This window comes from Anomalospiza imberbis, chromosome 4, assembly GCF_031753505.1.
Source record: "Anomalospiza imberbis isolate Cuckoo-Finch-1a 21T00152 chromosome 4, ASM3175350v1, whole genome shotgun sequence".
NCBI classification, from domain to species: Eukaryota; Metazoa; Chordata; class Aves; order Passeriformes; family Viduidae; genus Anomalospiza; species Anomalospiza imberbis.
Window position 1 is genome coordinate 42,061,876 of NC_089684.1, and position 21,027 is coordinate 42,082,902.

General features: G+C 40.2%; 1 protein-coding gene across 1 annotated transcript in view; it reads left to right on the forward strand.

Moving 5' to 3' along the window:
* Positions 1–21,027, forward strand: part of RNF150 (ring finger protein 150) — a 112,754-nt gene that overhangs the window by 54,757 nt on the left and 36,970 nt on the right. Inside the window, exons 2-4 of the mRNA XM_068188037.1 lie at positions 13,235–13,485; positions 19,582–19,653; positions 20,027–20,109. Of these exons, the coding sequence (XP_068044138.1) occupies positions 13,235–13,485; positions 19,582–19,653; positions 20,027–20,109 (406 nt within the window). The remainder of the gene's footprint in view (positions 1–13,234; positions 13,486–19,581; positions 19,654–20,026; positions 20,110–21,027) is intronic.

Genomic DNA, 21,027 nt, shown 5'->3' on the forward strand with positions numbered 1-21,027 from the left:
AATAATAAACATTAAGGAATTCATTAGTGAGAGCCATGTGTGAACAAGCAGCCTCTGGTGATCTTGAACTTCCTGTCAATTAATCTTATTTTATCACTCATGTTCCTTTAATCCCAAATGCTAGTGACAGTTACAGTTGCCAAGACAAGTATTGGTGACCCAAATAAACACACACACACACTCATGCACGTATGTATCCTTGCTGAACCGTTGTTTGGACTTCTGTACATGTAGAAAGAGACACAGAAGAGTTTGTATTTTGTTAAATTTTCTTCTCAGCTGAATAGGCTTGACACAAGACCAGGGAAGCTTACCATCTCTGTTTCAAAGCTTCTGAGGAGTCGGGGTGCACATCTAAAAAATCGCAGAGGGGTTTTTGCATTTTTCTAATCTGATCTTTTTACTAAGGATAAGTTTCGGTCAGCATGCTCCTCCCACAAAATAATCTTTCCCTGTCTAATCACTCTCACAGTTTAAAACTCCATAATTTATTTGTGATTTGTGATTTGAAAAGACTATCTTAAAACTTTAGCTATGCATTTTCCAATGTAGACAAAGACCCTCTTATTCAGATCAAATGTGCATATACATATGTGTAGATATAGATATATATCTATATACACATTATATGTGTCCACATATAATCAAGTCATCTTCTGGTTCTGTTTTCAATAAAGCTCCTCAAATTCTTCAGGTCTCTCCAAAAAGCCCTCTCCACAGCCACAAACATTTCCATTATTCTTTTTCTTTCAGATCTTCTTTGCTCATTGTTTCCTGTTTATAAATCCCAGGACTGTACTTTTCTTTACCACTAGGTTACCTCTGAACTCTACCCTGATATGGCAGATTTTATTTTCGTTGGCTATTCTGCCAGACTTTCCAGTTTTCACTCTATTTTTTTCACCTGTTTTTGTTTGGTTGGGTTTTTTTGTTTTGGTTTGGTTTGGTTTTGGTTTTTTGGTTTGGTGTAGTTTGGGGGTTTTTTAGGTTTTTTTGGCCTTGTCTTTTTATCCCCTGATTTGTTTGCTCATTTTGACTTCCTTGTTCTTAGAAATACCACTTTGCTTGAAGAAGTGCATTAAGAAATGTGCAGGGCCACAGATGATCCCTGGCATCCCTCCCCTGCCACTCATTCTGCTTTTTTGAGCTATTTTTGTAAGAAGCAGACTCTGTTGTGGGAAATGGCTGGGCTGGGTTTTCCTCAGGAACATTAATAGGTATGTGTTGGGAGTTACAGAAAACACATGTAAGAACTAAAGTATCAGAAGATATTTCTTATATTCCTCAAGTCTGTTGAGTCCTCAGAGAGTTGGATTATTCCTTCCTGTGCTTTAATTGAGCCAAAAAGTGGGACTTGTAGACATGGGTGAGTTGGGGAAACCAGAGCTGTATTCTCTTTGCTTTTCCTCCATGTCTTGGACACTTTGTCTCACTCTCAGTTTATAATATTTATGCACCATTACAGCCACTTCAGAGAGATGATGATGGTGTTGCAGCAGCAGAAAATAACATCCAGCCTTTTGGTGGGATTGGCTGTGAAAATTTCCAGGGATGGGGCATCCACAGCTTCTCTGGGCAGTCTGTGCTGGCTCAGCACAATCCATGGTGCCAGCCAGGTTAGTTCTGCTTGATGGTGCTGCTGAAGACTGGCATAGAGAGAGCTCAGGAGCTGTGATGGTAAAGACAGAATTGTAGCTGCTTCAACCATTCTTTTCCTATAGGAGTCAGGGCTCAGCCTGGTTATTCAGTTAGACTGAAGAGCAGCAGACAAAGTTAAATGTAATTACACTTACATCAGAGCTGATAGTCGAATCAGTCGGTCAGAGGATTATTATCTAACACCAAGATCGTTCATTTGGGTAAAAAAACCTCAAACAAACCAAAAATCTAATTAAGAAAACCCTCTGCCACCCCAAACCAATGTTTTTAGATGGCTTGTTCTCAATTTTGTCCCAATTTGTTCCTCATTGTGCCTCTGTTGGTGTTATTCTGTGTTGTTTTTATCACATAAACCAACTGGTTCCTAAATTTTGTATGTAGAAAACCCTGGCATGCGTTAAAAAGGGGCTTATTTCCCCCCAGACCTTTTCCCATGATGTACAGAGAGGCCTGTAATGTACTGAGCTGTATTTTACTCTAAAAGCCATCATAGTTCTTAAAAATTATTATTCTAATCTGTTTGCATTGGTGTAGATAATTAACTATGTCAGTGTGTTCATCATATAGGAAAGACCTAATATTTATCTTCTGCTTGGTTTTCTTTATTTTTTATTAGACATTTTAAGTATTGCTTACTCTAAGGGATGGTAGGGACAGCTGGAAAATTACAAAATTGACAGTGACAGAGACTAATAAAATAAAACTTGATTTCTTGAAAATGAGATTAATTTTATTACTTGCACAATATACTTTTGCCCTGGTTTTTGTCTGATTTATGCTGATTTTACTTTTCTATTTCAGTGTATGGAATAGGTCCCCAGTTTTAATTGGCTTTTTACCATAATGCCTGAAAATAGAGGCCAAAGATTGAGCAGCCCTGCCCCATCCTCAAAATGGAAGATTTTCCTAACAAGGTTTTTGAGCAAGATTTCTCCAACAAAAAACAAAGAGGGACTTTGTTATTCATGTTTTTGTCTGAGGAAAAATGAACTAAGACAGGGCCTCTGTTGCTGGACCCACAGGAGTGTGTGTTTTTCCAGGAGCTAGGAAGTTATAAAGAAAAGGGTTGCTGGAAGTGAAAAATAATTTCAGTATTTGTTTGTACTTTTCAGAATGATTTTGTTATCATGGATTAAAGCAAATGAGGGCTAATTAGTATGTGAAAACTCATCTGGTGCTTTTGCAGAAGGTGCAAAAACCTTTTGGCATCAGTCTCCCCTGTGACACCAACAGGAGGTGACAAAGAAGGTGGATCAGGCTTGTGGCAACATCTTACACTGAGCATGAACAATTGAACCCTCTTTTCCTCCTGGGGAAATCTTTCAGGTGGCAGCAACTACAAAAAAATGTTGGCAAACAAGCCACTATAAATCAAACCTTTCCAACCCCTATATGGAAAAGTATGTTCAAAGGTATGGAATGGCTTCCATATGAGGAATGGCTGAGTAAGGCAGGGATCACTCAACTTAGAAAAGAGAGAGCTGATGGCTCTCTCATATTGTAGAGGCATAGAAAACTCTCATACAAATCTAATAGCACTGAGGGATGCTGGAAGGTTTGGACGTGTGCTGGTGATATGCTGCCTCAGCTTTGTCTTATTTCACTCTGCTATTCCTCACCTTCTGCCTGAGATGTTACTTATTTATCCTTTTGTTTTGCTTTTAACCATTTATTTTCCCAATTTTCTCTCTTTTTACTCCATTTTAATTCATTATCCTTTTATCACAGACTGATAAAAACAGTTTTTTGCACCTCTGAGGACATTTTCCCTGAGTGAGGAAAGAGGAAATTCCCTGAAGTAATTTTATGAAATTTCTGGATTGTTGCTCTGAGTCTGTTTCTTATCCAGCTAATTCAGGGTCACTTGAACTGGAGTAAGCCCAGCAATGTTGCCTAAAGGCACAGCAGATGTGCCATGCTCTTTTCTAGCTCTTTACTCTTTCAGTCTGTACTTTTTGAACCACAAACCACTCCAGCCCATGCAGAGCCATCAGAGCTGTGTGTGGTTTCAGTCAGAGTTGTCTGAATCTCATGGTCTGGGGATTTTCATTCATCTTCTCTGGAAGAGAAAAACACATGCCCTGCAAGGCTGCTCTGACTGGCAGGTTTGTTGGTGTAGGAGGAAGAAGTACATAGTCTTGCCTCTCCAAACAGGAGACAGCATCCCTTATTCCCTTATCTCCAGTCTTCAGCCCATGGTGTGCCATTCCTGAGTCACTGTGGAAGTGGGGATCACAGGGAAGCTGGGGTAGACTTGAGCTGTCCTGTACAGTAATTGGAGTGCTGAGGTGGCTCTGCTAACTTGTAGGGTGACCTGCTGTGCCTAGGAGGTGCTGGGAGAGCACTCACCAGCCTGCAGGTGCCACAGCACCTTTGAAACTGGTTGGACTCGCACTGGGAACTGACAGTTCCAGTCTTTGGGTCAGTGATGAGAACCAGTAATTGGAACTCAGGCATTTTTGTTGAAATCATATTTTTGCATACATGCCTCCCTCTCCTTTTTCCTCTTTTAATGGCTTGGATATGTCCTGATTCTCTACTCTCCAGGGGAAAATGTTGTTTATTTAGCATATGTCACTAATATTTTATTCATGTTATGAGTAAGTGGGCAGGATTGGTCAGTACATTATAAAAAAACACCAATTCTGTGTCTTAAGTTTAGATTAGAAGCTTTGTAATAATGCATGTAGTAATAATGATTAATGTCCATAATAATGGCAGCATAATTTTCTGTGTAGAGAATATATATTTACACCCTTCTAAGAGCACCAGGACCGTTAACTGGTTTGTGTTTGCATTGTACTCTACCCTGACTACATAAGATGCTATTTAAGGTTTTTTTGGTTTTTTTTTTTTTTTTGGTACAATTCCACTGAAAATAACAAAGCAGCTTCTGCTTTAGACAGTGGGTGTGTTTTACCAGAACTCTGACAAGGTTGTATTTTACTAATAAATTATCCCTGTAGCATATTTTGGTCAGAGTTGGAGCATAGCTGAGCTGTAAAGCCTACATGAAGGAGTAATTCTGGCCCCCAGTACATAAAAAAACCCATAAGCATCCCAGTGCAAATTCCAATACAGAAAGCAAGTGGCATATGCCATTAGCAGTATATATATTGTTTAGAAACTGGGGAAAAATTCTAGGGAGATCTTCAGTAAAAAGGCTTAGCAATTATAATGAAATACTATCCTGGTTAAGATAGCAGTGTCTCGACAATTTTTGCCTTAGGTTGGGCAGGGATCTAAGAAAACCTCTTGAAGAACAGCCTGTTTTCTGTAATTAAGTATAAATAAGTATCACTACATTGGTTCATTAGCATTGGTTAGTTCAGCAGACTGATGAGCTGATACTGTAGGAAAGAAGCCCAGGAAAAATGCAGCTATCATGCTGAATTTGATTTTGTGAGCTTTGTAGCTGTTTACTTCTTTTTCCTTTGCTGCATTTGCTGCATAAAATTTAGAGAAAGTCAATATATTCTGGGCTCTTACAGCCTTGGCAAGCTCAGCATTGATTGCAAAAACATGAACAGAAATTTCTTTGTCCCTTAACAGCAATAAAGTGTCTGAAGCTGCTTTCCACAGGAAAGATCATAGTTAGAAGCATCTTGCCTCTCCTGGATTTAGCATCAAAAGAAGTTAACCAAGAACAGCTCTCCTGGAGGTTGTTGTTGTCCAATTCAGGACAGAATAGCAAGCTTTTACATCCCTTACTTAAATACTGTAATCAGTCATATACATCAGTGCATCTTTTTTCCCATCTGCTACTTAATTATCCTGATAGATACTTGTGCTTCTGCAATGACAAATGTTTCACAGCAATTATATTGTCCGAGGAAAAAAAATAGTCTGAGTAAAAGAATTTCCTAATTTCCTTCTTTTGCAAATGGGAAAAGTTCTGTAGGGAAAAGGTGTCGCTGCTCTCTCCATGGTTACTGCATTTGCCTTTTAAAGGAAACCTGATTTATAGTTAGATGTTTTGGAAGATGGGTAAAGGACCAAGGCAAGTGCTAGCAGTGCCAAGGAGAAGTGGGAAATTAGTGAGAGGGTAAGTTGAAGGAAATATCTCTCTGCTTTGTAACAAGGAAAACAAATTGGAAATGTTGGTGGGTAGAGATGAAAACTCCTATGTCATTGCAAAGCAAGGCCTCTAGAGTAAAAAAAGAAAGATTATATAGTGAAGTCTTGTATTCTGATAGCTTCAGTAGCTTGATATCCACAAAAACAGGACTATGTGCTGCTAGGCTGTATTTGCTTCTCGCCTTCCCCTACATTTTTTTCTTCTCAGGCTGGACGCCCCAGAAGGGCGTTAACTTTGCCTGCCCAGTGTGTCTCAGTTTTAGCAGTGGGAACAGAGAACAGTGGCATTCCTGTTTTGCTGTTCTGCTGGCATCTCTCCTCCTCCACCCAACAGGGTGTGAGGGCAGAGAGGCTGCTGCATGGGGGTGCCCAGAGGATGGCAGTGCCTGTGGATCGCAGAAGCAGGTGGACAAAGACTTTTGCGTCCTGCTCTGCAGCTTTCCCATGCTGTAGGCTGAAATCCTTCCTAAAACCTTCCCAGTCCTTGCCCTTGGTGACAGTAACACCTTTATGGGATGGGCACTGAGAGAAGAGGTGGCCAGGCCCATCTGCAGGAGACAAGTGTGATGTTCAGCATGGGGGTTGATGGAGGGTGCAGTCACCTCATGTGTTGCTGCTGCTTTCCTCTGCTTTATGCTGTGTTCATACCCCCGTGGGGGACATTTGGTGTTCACATATATGGTACAGAGCTCAGAGCCATCAGCCCACCCTCCTGCCTCCACATCAGAAATGCACCCTTCTGCCTTGGGTCAGTCCCTCACTGGGGTTTTGAAAAGCAAGAGGCGCCGACTGCCTCAGCCTCTGTCTTTCCTTGTTCATCACTGCTCTCAGAGGCAGGTACGGTTTCCCTATTTCGGCTTAGACAGAGACTTCTTGGTATAGTCAGACCTCTGACTTTGGCCCTGTTGTTTTGGTGTCATGACTTGAATTAATCTTTCTTCTCTCCACAGGAGTTAAAACTTTCAGTTCCCAGTTAGTGTTAAAACAAAACTATGGTTTGAGACCAAAGATCTGTCTGTCTCAGATGGTGTTTCTCATAATGATGAACAGCAGCTGCATAGGGAAGAGAATAAGCACAGGGTAAACATTGAATCCTGCCTGTCCAGAATGGCTCTCCCAGCCTTCAGCAGTTTGTGATCCCTAGGTGTTTTTTGTACTTAGTTGTTCTTGGATGTTTTGAACACCTGGATCCCGTGGTTTAACCCCTTATGTTCTCATGTTAACACCTAGATCCTGTGGTTTAACCCCTTATGTTCCCTTCTTCTTTTATTCAGCTACCTTTTTGGCTTAAGCATCTTAGGTGAGGAATCTCACTGAATAACTTGGGACAAGCTGATCTGTAGCTGCTCATATCTGTTATGAAACCTCATTAGAAATTGGTGTCCTTTCTAGTCCTCTGGCACTGAGACAGTTTATATAAGAGATTATAGATGACAGGCTGTAGTCATTCACCTGTGACACATGATGTGTTGACTATGTATTACTGCCACTTACTGTATATTGCTCTTCTCCTGCCAATGTTTTTCCTATAGTATCATTTATTAATACTTCACTTTGAGGCCAATGCCTTGAATGCCCAGTAGGGAAAAGTTCCTGCAGGGAACAGTCCTTTTACCCACTTTGATTTCTTACTAGTAGTGTAATATTTCCCTGTTTGCCTACAAAAGTTTCTAGGACATTGTTTAAACAATATTACGCTTCTTCTTCCCCATATTGGGTGAAGCTCAGAGATCAGGTTTTTGAAAATATTGCTTTTTGAGTTCTCAAAAATGTAAGGCTAAGTTGTTGGGTTTTTCCAAGAATAAAAACAGGTAGCAGCTGTTATTTTGATCACTGTATAATTGCACCATACAGAATAGAAGAACTGAGTTTGAGCTCTCAGTGGATCCTCATAAAGACTTGGAATCCTCATTGCAGTTATGAAGATAGTAGTTCAAGGGCAAATTTGCAACTGAGATAGTAGTTCAGTGCCAGCTTGGATGGTGTCCTGAACAACCTGATCTAATGAATGGCATCCCTAACCATGGCAGGGAGGTTGGAACTAGGTGATCTTTAAGATCCCTTCCAACCCAAACTTTTCTATGATTCTGTGATATTAGGGCAATTCACACAGGCATTCTCATTAACCTATATACCATTTCTCATGAAACTTCATTGGAAAGATACCAAACACAAATACAAACCAATACTCTTTTTAAAGAGAGCAGTATCTGCAACAAAAGGTAGCATCTTCTGATGGCCAAGCAGTCTGTTCTTGTCTATAGCTTAGACAATCACCACAGCACCATCACCATGGAGTCATCTTCATTCTCTTCAGTAGTAGTTTTTCAGCTGAGTTGCTGTTCAGGAGAGGAAAAAAATAGTATTTTTTAACAAATGCCTGTTATTTGCTCCAAATTTGCTTTCATCCAGACCATAGCATAAAATCCATTCCCAGGGAAGTAGGCAGCAGCACAAGCTGTGGCAGGAGAGCTCAGTGGTTGGCAGCACAATGAGTCCTTATGCAGAGGGTGCACTGCAGGCTGAGCCTGGGTGGGATGTGGAATTGGTTAGATTTGTGTCTGTTTTATTTCCTTACAATAGCTGCTGGTTACTGAAATGGATTCCTAAAAATGAAATAATTTCTTCAAGAAGTAAGGAAGAGTTGCTTAGGCTCTTGCACCTTCCTGTAAAGTTTCTGTTCCTGGGCTCTGAGCCAGATTGAAACTGGGCAATTTCTGAATTCAAAATAGTGTTTGGATTTTCGCTTACAAAATCTGTAAAAGTAAGCACTTTACTGGTTGATTTTGATCTACAAGACAAATCTTCATTTATATCTTGATAGGATATCTTGGAGAGAAGACTCTATGTGCCTCCCAAATTGAAATTCTATTCAAATCGTTCAATTAACTTCTCTGACTGACTTCCAGCTGTTGCCAAGCATGAAGAATTAAACTGCCTATTCTAAAATGTGTCAGAAAGACCAGAGTTTAGAGTCTCCATCAAAAACTGACAAAGCACTAAAGGAGCAGCCCTGCCACTGCTGGGCCTGACTGCTAATGAGAAGAGAGGACTGTGTTCAGTGTCACCTCTGAAAGCACCCAGAGCAAAATCAAGGAATACCACAGGTTTGTAAGCACAGCCTGCAGCCAAATGTAGCATTTATGTACATCTTCTGGGTGGAAAACCTGTTCACTTCTTCTACAAAAGCCACTGTTACTGCGCTAAAGTCTTTCATTTTCTTTGTCACTAGTGAATAGATGGCTACCCTTGAAGTTTGCAGGTTTTGCATGAAGGCATACCTGCTAAAATGTATTTCCATAGCCAAGTACTGCATGGAGAGGGTGGGTTTGGAGAGGGTCTTATGGATCTTTTTCCGAAGCATGCGTTTTCTCCACCCAGAAATATTCGACTAGGCAGGTACGTTTCAGCAAGTTAAAATTACTTAAATCATCCCAAACGCCTGTAATTTCTACCTTACTTGTTTTGTTATTGGCTCATTAGGAGAGAACACTGATATGTGAAATGTTTCCTCAGCCAAAAAAAAACCCAAGTATAAAATCCATTCACTGCAGCCTGAATACCTATGACTTATGGACTCTGATTCATCCTGACAGCTGCTTAAAAATTCATGTCAAACTCTGCATTAATGTTGGCCAGAAAAAGAAAAGAAATGTGTTAGGGAACAAGAGTGCCACAAAATGCAGTTCCCACTGTGGGTGTGTTTAATGAAAGGCAGTGGTAGCATTTAACTTCCCAGGGAAGCATCAGTACATGTTACTAGATCCTTTCTCTTTTTTAAATCTGTTGAGCAAATGTGTACTTGGGCATAAAAATGCACCTCTAACACTGATGTTGCATACTTTTTATGTATGTTGCAGCTTATGTGAAAATGAGATAATACAAATATTTTGTTTAAAAAGGGAGAAAGGATAAATAAATTACTTTATTTTTCTTTTATTTTTTTCCTAATATGTACATATTTGAGATTAAAAACATAGCTTAATAACATGATCGATAAATAGCATTCTTTATAGTGTCTTGGAGAAATTATCATAAAATCAGTAAAACATAAAAATAAATCTGATTATTATTTGTCACTGCTCTGATTATTTTGTCCAGTAATACTTCATTAAAAGTGGTAATGTTTTCCAAGAAAATAACCAGGTAGCCTGAAATTTTAATGTATTAAGGGTTTGAATAAGTAAAAGCAGCTGCTTTCCTCTTGAAATAAGTGTCTTCTACATTGCATTTCAAAACTGCTTTATTTAGTATATATCCATGTCAATTTGCTTAGTGTCCTGTGTCCAGAAATATATTAAAGCTATACTAAACATAATAAACTATAATATAATTGAACATAATTAAACACAATGTTAATGTTTTTAAAGGCACACAAGATTCAAGCTAATTAAATCTTTAAGACACTACCTGTATTTTCTACTGGATATGGGTTTGCCTCTATCTCCATTTTTATAGGCTTTCAGGTGATATCCATGCAATGCCCTGGGTTGTACTGACAATGATATTAAAGATCAGTACTGGATAAGTCAGTTGGACAGAGTGGTGACTTTTGAGAGCAGCTAAATAAATTCAGCAATTTTGACTGTTGAATTTTTGAATTGTGGGTTCTTTTTGGCTATGCATGAGATTGGTGCGTTGGTTTTCCTGTAGAATAAATTTAAAATTTTTATTCTTTTAAAAGATGAGGAAAACAACAAAGGAAGCCATGTGGACAGCTAAGCCCTGCTCCAGACAATTTGTCTTTTTGACTGCAGGAAAATTACTGGTATGGCACCAGTGCCCTTCTCAGCCACTTTGAGACTTGGCAAATTCTCTCTAGGCCATTAGGGTAATGTTTGCATTAGCCTTTTGTAATAAATAGGTATCAGAAGAGTTGCAAGGCTATTTTTCTCTTGACTGCTGATGGTGAACTCTTGGTAGAAAAAAATAAAAGAGAATAGCTGAAAAACAATAATGCTTTATAGAAGAGTATCAACAGGAAGGTTAAGTTTCCAATCATGAATATCTAAAACTCCTGACTCGGCCAAATGTTTGATCCTCCCTATTCATTGACTGACCTGTTCCTATCAGGGAATTATTATGATGGAAAGCCTCATGAGAGGAAGAGGGGTGGGGTTTGGACTTCTACTCTGAGACTTGAGAAAGGAGGGTTCAGTTCTCAGCTTCATAGCAGATTTCTGTGAGTAGCAGCAGTCTGCCACAGCTATTTCAGTACCTCCAGTTTATCCAGCAGAATTTTATAAAGTTTTCACCACAATTAGTGTTTTCTGCTGAACACCACCCCCCTGTGTATATCCAAAGTCCTGCCGAACACCTCATGGCCTTCAGCATCCAAATCTATTTGAAAACCTGGTTTATACCTCCCAGGGTTTCTTAGTGAAGAAACATCTGAGCTGGACTTTGAAGACCAGCATACAGTACTGCACTGGTGAAGCTCACGTTGGATACCAGCTTGGAGGGAGAGGGATGCTGTTGAAAATGCAAGTCACCCTCCCACACCTCCACTTCTAAATGCCAGTTTGTGATCATTTCATTTGCTGTTGTTCCTAGCACATTTTTACATTACAATATACCCTGTCGGTTCTTAACTACTTAGAACAATTGGCTACTGCAAAACATAGTTTAGGTAAAAATTGTCTACATGCTTGTTTCATGAAGTGAAAGAACAGAATATCCCTAATATTAAGTTGTAAAGCAGTGATAGTTTATTTGTGAGGCCATAAAAGGCATTTAACAACCTGGTGAATCCCAGATAATTTCAGACCACATATATTTCATGTACACAGGGGACTGAAAATTGAAAAGAAAAGAAAATCATTTCAGCAATGTGTGATGGAAGTAACATCAAACAGTGCTGTACAGAAAGGAAAACTAGTGTGGAGCTAGATCAGTGGAGAGCCCAGTTCACAGGGTCATGATAGAAGGCTTGGTAGGACTATAGGAAGTCCCTACTTCATCCCATTAGTGGGATTTTGCTGCCTCAGCTGTGCTGATGTGCATCCTTGTGGGGCTATGCTGCACACTGTGTCTGGGGCTGATCTGGGCTGCAGAGACAATTTTTTGTGGAATTTGATCTTGATTTTAAACTTGTGTCAGTTGGAGAGTCAAGCTCCCAGCAGAGAGTCCCAAATTGCTGTATGGGCTTGGGCTGTGGGGAGCCACTGGAAACATGCTGAGCTGCTCTTTGGTTGCCAGCCCGGTGCAAGAACAGTGATGCTTTGGCATATTCCAGTTGTGAAACCATGTGGAAATCTGTGATTGAAAGTGTTTCTGATCTGAATGCAGAATTTTGAGGGGCTTCTCTGACAGACTCATGACCCTGCAAAACAGACTGTGATGAATGTATAGGGAGTGTTGGATGCAGTGTACCTTCCTTTTTGCAGTGTTTACAGCAATACCATTGAGATAAGCCTCAGTAGTGCTAGAAATCTGTGTTTATGTCAACCCATGGAACACATTTTACATATCTCACTGAGATTAGTATGTAGAAAAACACTGTGTCGCTGGTTTCAGTTGAAACCTTCACCAGATCCATCTGACTTCCCTCTTGGTAAACAGAAGGGAAGAGCAGAAGAAAGCACTGCTTTCTTGTTACTTTTTTGCTGCAGCTGGACAAATCAGATAGCTGGGCAATCGCCAACCATAGGATGTTCAACAATTGCCAGTGCCATATTCTGCATCTGGGATGGGGCAGCCCTGGATGCACTGGGGGACAGACTGGGGAAGGAGAGGCTGGAGAGCAGCGCTGTGCAAAGGGCCCTGGGGGTCCTGGTCGATGGAAAGTTGGATCTGAGTCAGCAGTGCCCTGGCAGGCAGGAGGGCAGCTGTGTCCTGGGGGGCATCAGGCACAGCATGGCCAGCTGGGCAAGGGAGGGGATTGTCCTGCTCTGCTCTGCTCTGCACAGGGGCGGCCTCACCTCCAGTGCTGGGGGCAGTTTGGGGTGCCACAATGTAAAAAAGACATGGAGCCATTAGGGAGTGTCCAAAGGAGGGCCATGAGGATGGTGAAGGGCCTTGAGGGGAAGTTGTATGGGCAGTGGCTGAGGTCACTTGGTCTGCTCAGCCTGGAGAAGAGGAGACTGAGGGGAGACCTCATTGTGGTTATAACTTCATCCGAAGGGGAAACAGTGGGGCAGGCACTGATCTCTTTTCTCCAGTGAGCAGTTATGGGACTTGAAGAAATGGCATGAAGTTGTGTCAGGGGAGATTTAGGCTGGATATAAAGAAAAGATTTTTCACCCAAAGGGTGGTTGGGCACTGGAACAGCCTCCCCAGGGAAGTGGTCACAGAACCAAGCCTGACAAAGCACAAGAAGCATTTGGACCAAGTTCTCAGGTACATGGTGGAATTCTTGGGATATCCTGTGCAGGGCCTGGAGTTGGACTTCAGTGATCTTTGTGAGTCCCTTCCAACTCAGGATACTCTGTGATTCTATGATTGCCGTTTGGTGATCACTTGTTTTACTTAAGCTTCCTTTTCTTTCTCTGTCTGATAGGCTTAGAAGATGTTGTAGCAATAATGATTCCTGAACCCAAAGGAAAAGAGATAGTGAGCCTCCTGGAGAGGAACATTACTGTGATGATGTACATAACCATCGGGACACGCAACCTGCAGAAATACGTCAGCCGGACCTCAGTGGTGTTTGTCTCCATCTCCTTCATTGTGCTGATGATCATCTCCTTGGCATGGCTGGTCTTCTACTACATCCAGAGATTCCGCTACGCAAATGCCAGAGACAGAAATCAGGTGAGCAGGCCTGGAATAACCGTTTGCGTTTCCAAAAATCACCACAGGACTTATTGCAGAAGTAGAAGTTAAATAAATTGTTGATGCACAGTAAAAACAGGAAACCAAAAGAAAACCCAAGACAGTGAAAAGAATAGGAATATAAAAATTAATCTGGCTGGGAAAATCCAAGACTTATGTCAATAGAGATGGGATTCAAGAAAAAAAATGTATGTATATTATGGGTTTATTTCCTTATGCAAAACACAAAAAATAGACAAAAAGGTGATGGTTTTTTGTGAAAATATTGTTGTGGTATATATAGCCAAAAGTCATAACAATGTATATAGCTAAGGACCCTTGAGATCAAACTGCTGACTAAAACATTGTGGGGTATGTGTATGTGAAGCAATGTTCATGATAAGTGAAGAAAGGGAAAAAAAACCTATTCTCACTTTAACGCTTCCTTAGAAGGGTCTTGGGCTAGAAAGACAAACTTGTCCCTCTTCATTTGACAATGATCACTGAACAGGACTGTAGTGATAGCCACTAATGTTATGAAACCATTGTTATTGGTTTTGGCATCTTGTCCAAAGCCCTTGAAAGAGATAAAAAGCCTATAGAGCTGAGGAGAAGTCAGTAGCAGTGGTTTTATAAAGCACTGCCCATCTTTATGGTAGTTCAGCAGTGAATAATAATAGCAACAATAATAATAAATTTAATATTTTCTTGGCCAGATGCAACTATCTCAGCAGAACTGGGAAGCTGAGGCTTGTACATTTAATTCTAATGGTACGGTAGAAAATGTCATCAATGTATGAAATTTGAAGAGATAACCATTTTACTGCACTGTAAAAAATGCATTGTAATTCAGAGAGGTTTCTGAACCCTCAATAAATTACTGTCAGGACCAGGAGGGTTGCCTTGCTTATTCTGCAGAAAAGGTAAAACTCAGAGTAGGAATAATCATTTTGTGGTGAAAAGCCCTTCTACATGCTCTGTAACAAACCCTTGACGTCTAGGAACCCTTCGCTTTCCCCCACTGAAATTCAAGCATCCTCTGAGATAGAGAGCAGATACTCTGTATTTCCAGACAGAAAGAATGTATTTTCCATTTAAATATACACTCTGAAATTTTGGATAGCAAGAATGAGACTATCCCAGCTGGAATTTGAACATCATTGGCAGCAGATTCACTGTGAATCTGCAACGGCTGTGATAATTTTTAGATGCTTTGTCTGCAAAAGCACATGCATGCCTAATTTGTGTGTGTGAGTAAGTGTACTTTCAGTCAAGTAATTATACAGGCAGCTTAGCAGTGTAAATAGACATACATAAACATGAAACTCAGCAAAATAAGAAGCTCATTCAGGTAATATGTTATAGTTTGAAACTAATGTGTTTATATGTTCAAACATATTTCCTTTTCATTGTTTTCTTTCCAAAGTTTGAATGAAACCACATGTACACAAGCAGTTGTCCTATGGAGAGGTTTTAATAACATGGTTATTATACTAGTTCTGTTCTTTAGAAGAATTAGAAAGGATGCCTCCTAAGTAATTGCATATTATTAATTATTAATATTATTATTTTGGAGGGCAAAACTGGGCAATAATAAGGGGCAACCTAAAAAGTCTTCATACAGTTTTGTCTGACATCTAATCTCTTTTATTAGCTCTTTTCATATGAAAATAGTAGCAATATATAAACAAAACTCTATTATTTGTGTTAACGAGCTGCTGTGGCTTTTTAGTTTTGTTTATTTTAGTGCTGGCTATGGAATATAACGATGTAGGTAGTTCAGAAGAGCTCAGCTTGCTCTTGCCCTTCCCATGAGTGTTCCTTTTTGTTTTCCATCAAGTTCTGGGTTTTTTTTTTCTATGACACGTTTTCTTGTAGCTCAAGGATGGGATCACAAATTTCTGATTAAAACCGTACTGTCCTTTTGTCAAGCCTCATAAACACTTTTGTCTAGTTCTTCTCTATATGGTGACTCTCCTGTCCAGGTCCTCTTCCCTTCTTTCATTAGGCGTAAGTTTCTGAGCAAGCAGTAAATCCAAAACGAACTGATTTAGTTATCCATCAAGAAAGCAATGAGTGCAGCCATTGAGAGAGGCAGCTAGAAAGACTGAAAAATCTCCTGGAATCATTTCCTGTGACTCCACAGTGAGAGGAAACCTGGACATAGTCCATCTACATCTTCAGCCACCGCTCTTGCTCATCGTGTGTGCAAAATCTAAGTTCCCATACCAGAAGGAAGACACAGCGTACTCCAATCAGGTGCCTGATTTTGATGATGGAGAATCAGGATTTCAAAGATTCTTGCTGAATGCCAGGGCCTATTCATCCCAGCTTGGCTGAGAATCAATGCAGTAGAGCACAGAATTGTCTTCCACTATGGGCTTGTGCACCTACAACCAGGGTGTCAGCTACAAACATGGAGAGATATCAATTTTTATTTTAATACGTTTAATTTTTAAGAGTACCTCTAGCACAGACAACTGTACATTACATATGGAAGTAGAAGATAGGTAGTAATGTTCACATGATTGAACCTTTTTTTTCCCACCTAACAAGATGTCCAGGAAGTTGGTCGTTGCCTTGATGATAAATCCTTTTGTCATGAAGAGAATAAATTTGTGTAAGAAAATCTGTTTCCTCAGCAGCTTGTTCCTGGAGGGCTCCTGAAGATGAGAGTTGAGAGATTTTGTAAAAGGCTGTGGAAATTGTTTAAATCAAGAAACATCACATTGCAGAGCTAATTAGAAGCAGTTTAGAATTACATGACAATTTAAGTTCCAGAGATAATTCCGCAAAATATGACCTGATGTTACAGCCCTGTAACAGCCAGGGCACAGACTTAAAAACAGCTACAACAACAACAACAAACCAACCCTGTCAGTCTGTCAGATTTCATATTTCACCAGTAATAGTAGGGTTCTCTTTTTATTGTTTGTGAGATGGGAAAATGAAGAGGGGATAATGTTTCAGTGCCAGATTTATTTACCACATTTTTTCCATGTCCCTTCTTTCCATTGGCTTCTTGTTCAGAGGAAGTTTTCTACACAGTCATTTTGAAACTGGTTGGACTCCTTAAGCTTTGCAGGACAGTGGAAGCCAAAGCAGGCCTATTGCACTGGACTTGAGGAGGATCTTTCGTGTCCTAGGTTAATCTTTAGTGTGTGACTGTCAGCATGTAGAGCATTTATCTGAGAAGAAAGACTGGTGGATGTGGCTTGGAATGAGAGGTTTGGGCCACTGAATAGGGATGTCAGTCTTTGAAGCAGTTTGGGAAGATGCTTCTCATGATGGAATCGGCAACCTTTGTCTGTGGATAGATGTGTCTGATACCTCATGCTGGTGATGCGTCTCGTTCTGCACAAGGCACAAGGTGATCTCCTTGCAAAGATGAAAGTTTAGTAAGGCCATTAAGGGAGAAGCACTTACTGTAACTTCTCTTCCACAGCATTTACAATCATTTACTTTCTCAGGAACACATAAGTGGTGCTTTCCATGCGACTGTCCTTCCTTTTTAATGAGCATTGCCATCTCCTCAAGACCACTGCATCTGACATGCTTAACTCCTTCCAGTCCAGTACTGAATGTTGCAGCATTGCTAATGAGATTATGAGATTTATGACTGTAAATCTCTAAGCCTCACTTTAAACCCTTAAACTGCTGTAATGCCTCTTATCTTTTAGGAAAAATAATTGGTTATTGATAGCATGCCTTGCATTCAAGTGGGAGAATCCTTTGAAAGTATGACTTTAGTCCAAGAAATTCCTGTTCTTTCAAAAACTAAATGACTCTCATTTACATGTAAGTTATGAACTTTATCTGTTTACAATAGATAAGAGAAAGCAAACATGAAAGCAAGCAGATCAAAGATGTACATGAGTTTTTAATCTTGTCCTTTCCCCTTCAAGAGTGTGCAAAAAAGAACTGAGACATTTCATTTATTAAAGTAATTATAATGATAAAAAGGGATCACAAGCACTTTCTGAAGCATGACATAATGGCTCTTGTATTGCTGTATGTTATCAGGCTATCTTTGATTTACATTAAAGAACCAAATAGCTGACAAGAAATGTTTCCAACTCTCCTTGATTCTTTTATTTAAGGAAGACTCTGAGAAAAATGGACCACAGAAAGAGACATTGTCTAACTACAAGATACTCCTTCACATACAATAATTAAGTTGCTGGAAACTCATATGTAAATCTCCTGATAGCCAAGATTGTTTTCACCTTTTTAGCCAGATCTGAAATTGCACTCTGCTTTCAATATTGTATGTGTTTTGTCAGCCTTTCCAATCCAATCAGCTTACTCTCTAAATTTAATCCCGTGATTTTAATTGAATCTGAAGACCAAAGTGGCAATTTACTGGTCATATCTGTGTGGTGATTAGGTCTCAACTTAAAAAATAAATAAATATAAATATAAATATAAATATAAATATAAATATAAATATACACATAAATTTAAATATAAATAGCATAAGTATAAATATAAATCAGCTTATAAACATCAAAATTCCTTCTGTTTTTGGCCTCATGCTTTCACCCTCTCCAGCTGGAAATCCTTCCTGCTGACAGGCGCCTCTGAACTCTGGCACAAGAGTTTCCCAGCTCAGAAAGTTGAATGTCTTCTGAATCACCAAAGGCCCCAAGTCTCTCTCTTCTCTAGGAACACATGGCTGGAAATGTGGTTGGGGAGGGGAGGGGAAGGGAAGAGTTCAAGTTATTTATTGGTGGCAAATTGGAACATACTGTATCATGAACTGTTATAAAGAAGACATTGGAGTGGGCGTTGCTGCATGAAACCATGTGAGAGAGGCATAGAAAAAATGGGGAGTGCCCAAAGCAGGGTCACCAGTGTGGTCTGGAGGCAGAAGCACAGGGCATCTGAGGAGGGGTGAAGGGAGCATACTAACCTGGGTGGGGAGCCGAGGAAGAGGAAGGGCTCTGCTTCCAGCTGCAAAAAGGGTGGTCAGAGAGGAGTCAGAATCAGCCTCTTCCTGAAAGTGCACAGGGTGATGGTCACAAATTACCAGAAAGGGAAATTCCATTAGTATGTTTAGAGAAGAAAAAAGGCTGAGATTGGTTAAGCACTGGAACAAATTATCCGCAGAGGTTGTGAAATCTCCTTTCTTGGAGATAGTCAAAACTTGACTAACACAGCTCTGACTTTGAAGTTGGCCCAGCCTTGAGCAGGGGGTGGGAATACATGACCTCCCAAAGACTTTTCCAGCCTGTGAGTCTGTCTCCAGACTGCCTTGTTGCTGCATTAGCACAAGTGAGCAGCCGAGTCCCTGGAGCACTGATACAGGAGCAAGCTGCGTAGCACAGGGTGCTGACCAGTGACTGTGTGAACTGCCCTGTGATGTTCCCAGCCTCTTGCAAGGAGCAGACATGTCCATCTTCAGTGTCTGAGGACAGGGTGTTTTGTGTCAGGCTGTTATTACATACTTTAATCCTGGTGGCTGTGACCCTGCCAGCACAGTAACAGTGTTTTGGAAATATGGGAGAACAGTCAGAAACTCTATCACATGGTAATCATTTTATGGTCCACTGGAGGGAATGATAGAAAGGCAAAGAATGAGCAAATGGTTATGTATGGACAGGATGTTACTGCAGGACTATATAGTGCTTTACCTGTAAGAAACTGCAGATGCTTCCACCTCGTTTTTATAAAATAGGCAAATCTGTATTGCAGGAAAAAAGACAGGAGAGATTATTCAGAGGTTTTGTTGTTAAAAAATTAACAGGTCCCTTTCAGAAGTTGTATCTTGCTGAAGACCAAGAATGGGTTATGGAACAATGAAAGAATAAAGTTCAGTATTCACTGCACTAACTGCCCAGTATTTTTTTTTTAACAAGTGTCATTAAAAAAAGAGAGGGAAGAAGTAGGATAACCAAATAATGGACTTGTTACCCACATTGGTAGTCACTGCTGCAGTGTAGCACACCTACTGTGCCCTTTTTATGAATTATTATGTTTATATTTTTACACTGTCCTGTTACATGTACTTAAAATTATTAAGAAGCCTAGGGAGAAAAAGTATTGAGTTCTGCATTAAGAGATGCTCTTTGCTTAAGAGCAAATTTTGTATTGCAGCGCCGGCTTGGAGATGCTGCGAAGAAAGCAATCAGCAAGCTGCAAGTCAGGACGATCAGGAAAGGTGACAAGGTAATTTTTCAAAATGCTTGTTACTAAATTAAACTCTGTGTTGAGGACTCCTTCAGACCTCTGGGACAATGAGGCAGAACAGAAATGCCAATTGCTTATTTAGCTACTATGTCCTTCAGGTGGGGGAGAGGGGGATTTGGTTCAAGATGCAGAAAATTCTGAAAGTTAAAACATACTAACTAAATCTGCATGCTTCCAAGTGCAAGTTTCCAGCTGGAAACATGTCAGAAAATCTGACTTGCTGGTTTTGAAATGCATTACTGGATTTGCAATCTGCTTCAGTGACTGTTTTACTTTGTCACATAGGCTCTTGTATGAAGAGATTAGCTAACAAAATAAAAAATGAATATGATGAATATTCTCTTTCCTGTAGGAGACTGAGCCAGACTTTGATAACTGTGCTGTTTGTATCGAAGGCTACAAGCCCAATGATGTTGTCAGGATATTGCCTTGCAGGTAAATTGAATGTCCTTTTAGCTCTAATAATCTCTTCAAGACAGTCTCTGCTCTCAGTTTCACACTGATGAGACTACCTGAGAAACTGGGGAGGGAGGGGTGAGTTTATTATTTTGGCCTATTCCAAATCTGTTGGTAAAGATATCTGAAATGCCTCTTTATTCAACGTGAAATGAAACTAGTGATGGTGGTGAGACCCTGAGGGTTTAGTATGGTAGTCAGAAATTTTGTCCGACCTGAGCCTATAACAAAGTCTTCAGTAGGATTTTTAAACTAAAGTTTTGATTCGTCTGTTTTCCTCACTGTTTTTTTTTAATTAGAATAAATGCCTTAGGAGAATTTGCCTCTGACTTGAAGGTGAGTCCTGGCCACAGCAGCCAGGGATAGAGCAGGCTCCTGCTCCCCATTGAGCTACTTCTTTTGTTATCCTGGGCCTGAGAAAAAGATTACTTTTGTCAGAAATAATCCCCAGCCATAGAAAGAGATGCAGTGAGTAAAACATGCCTCATGTGAAGATGCCCTGTGCAGCACATCCATCCACAGTGATGTGACACAGGAGTGCAGCCTCGAGCCACTCCTAACAGCTGTATTCATCTTTGTGCTGTTGTACTGTCATTTGTGAAGTGTTACCTAATGGAGGATTTCTCTGAGGAAATCAATTTCTTAGGAAATTTCCTAGGATCAGTTGTCCCTAGGAGAGCAACAGCAAGGGTTTGATTTCCATAGAAATGCAGATATGAAGTGCTGCACATATAGAGCAGAGATTTTATTTTTTTCAATAGAACTTCTTTCTTCTCCTGAGTCATGTTCACTGGCTTGAGAAACCGAAATACTTGTTTATTTTCCTGCTATGTTGTACCCTAGTAGACATTTGAATGTTACAAGCTGTCCATTTCTGTTAGTTCATGTGATTCATTG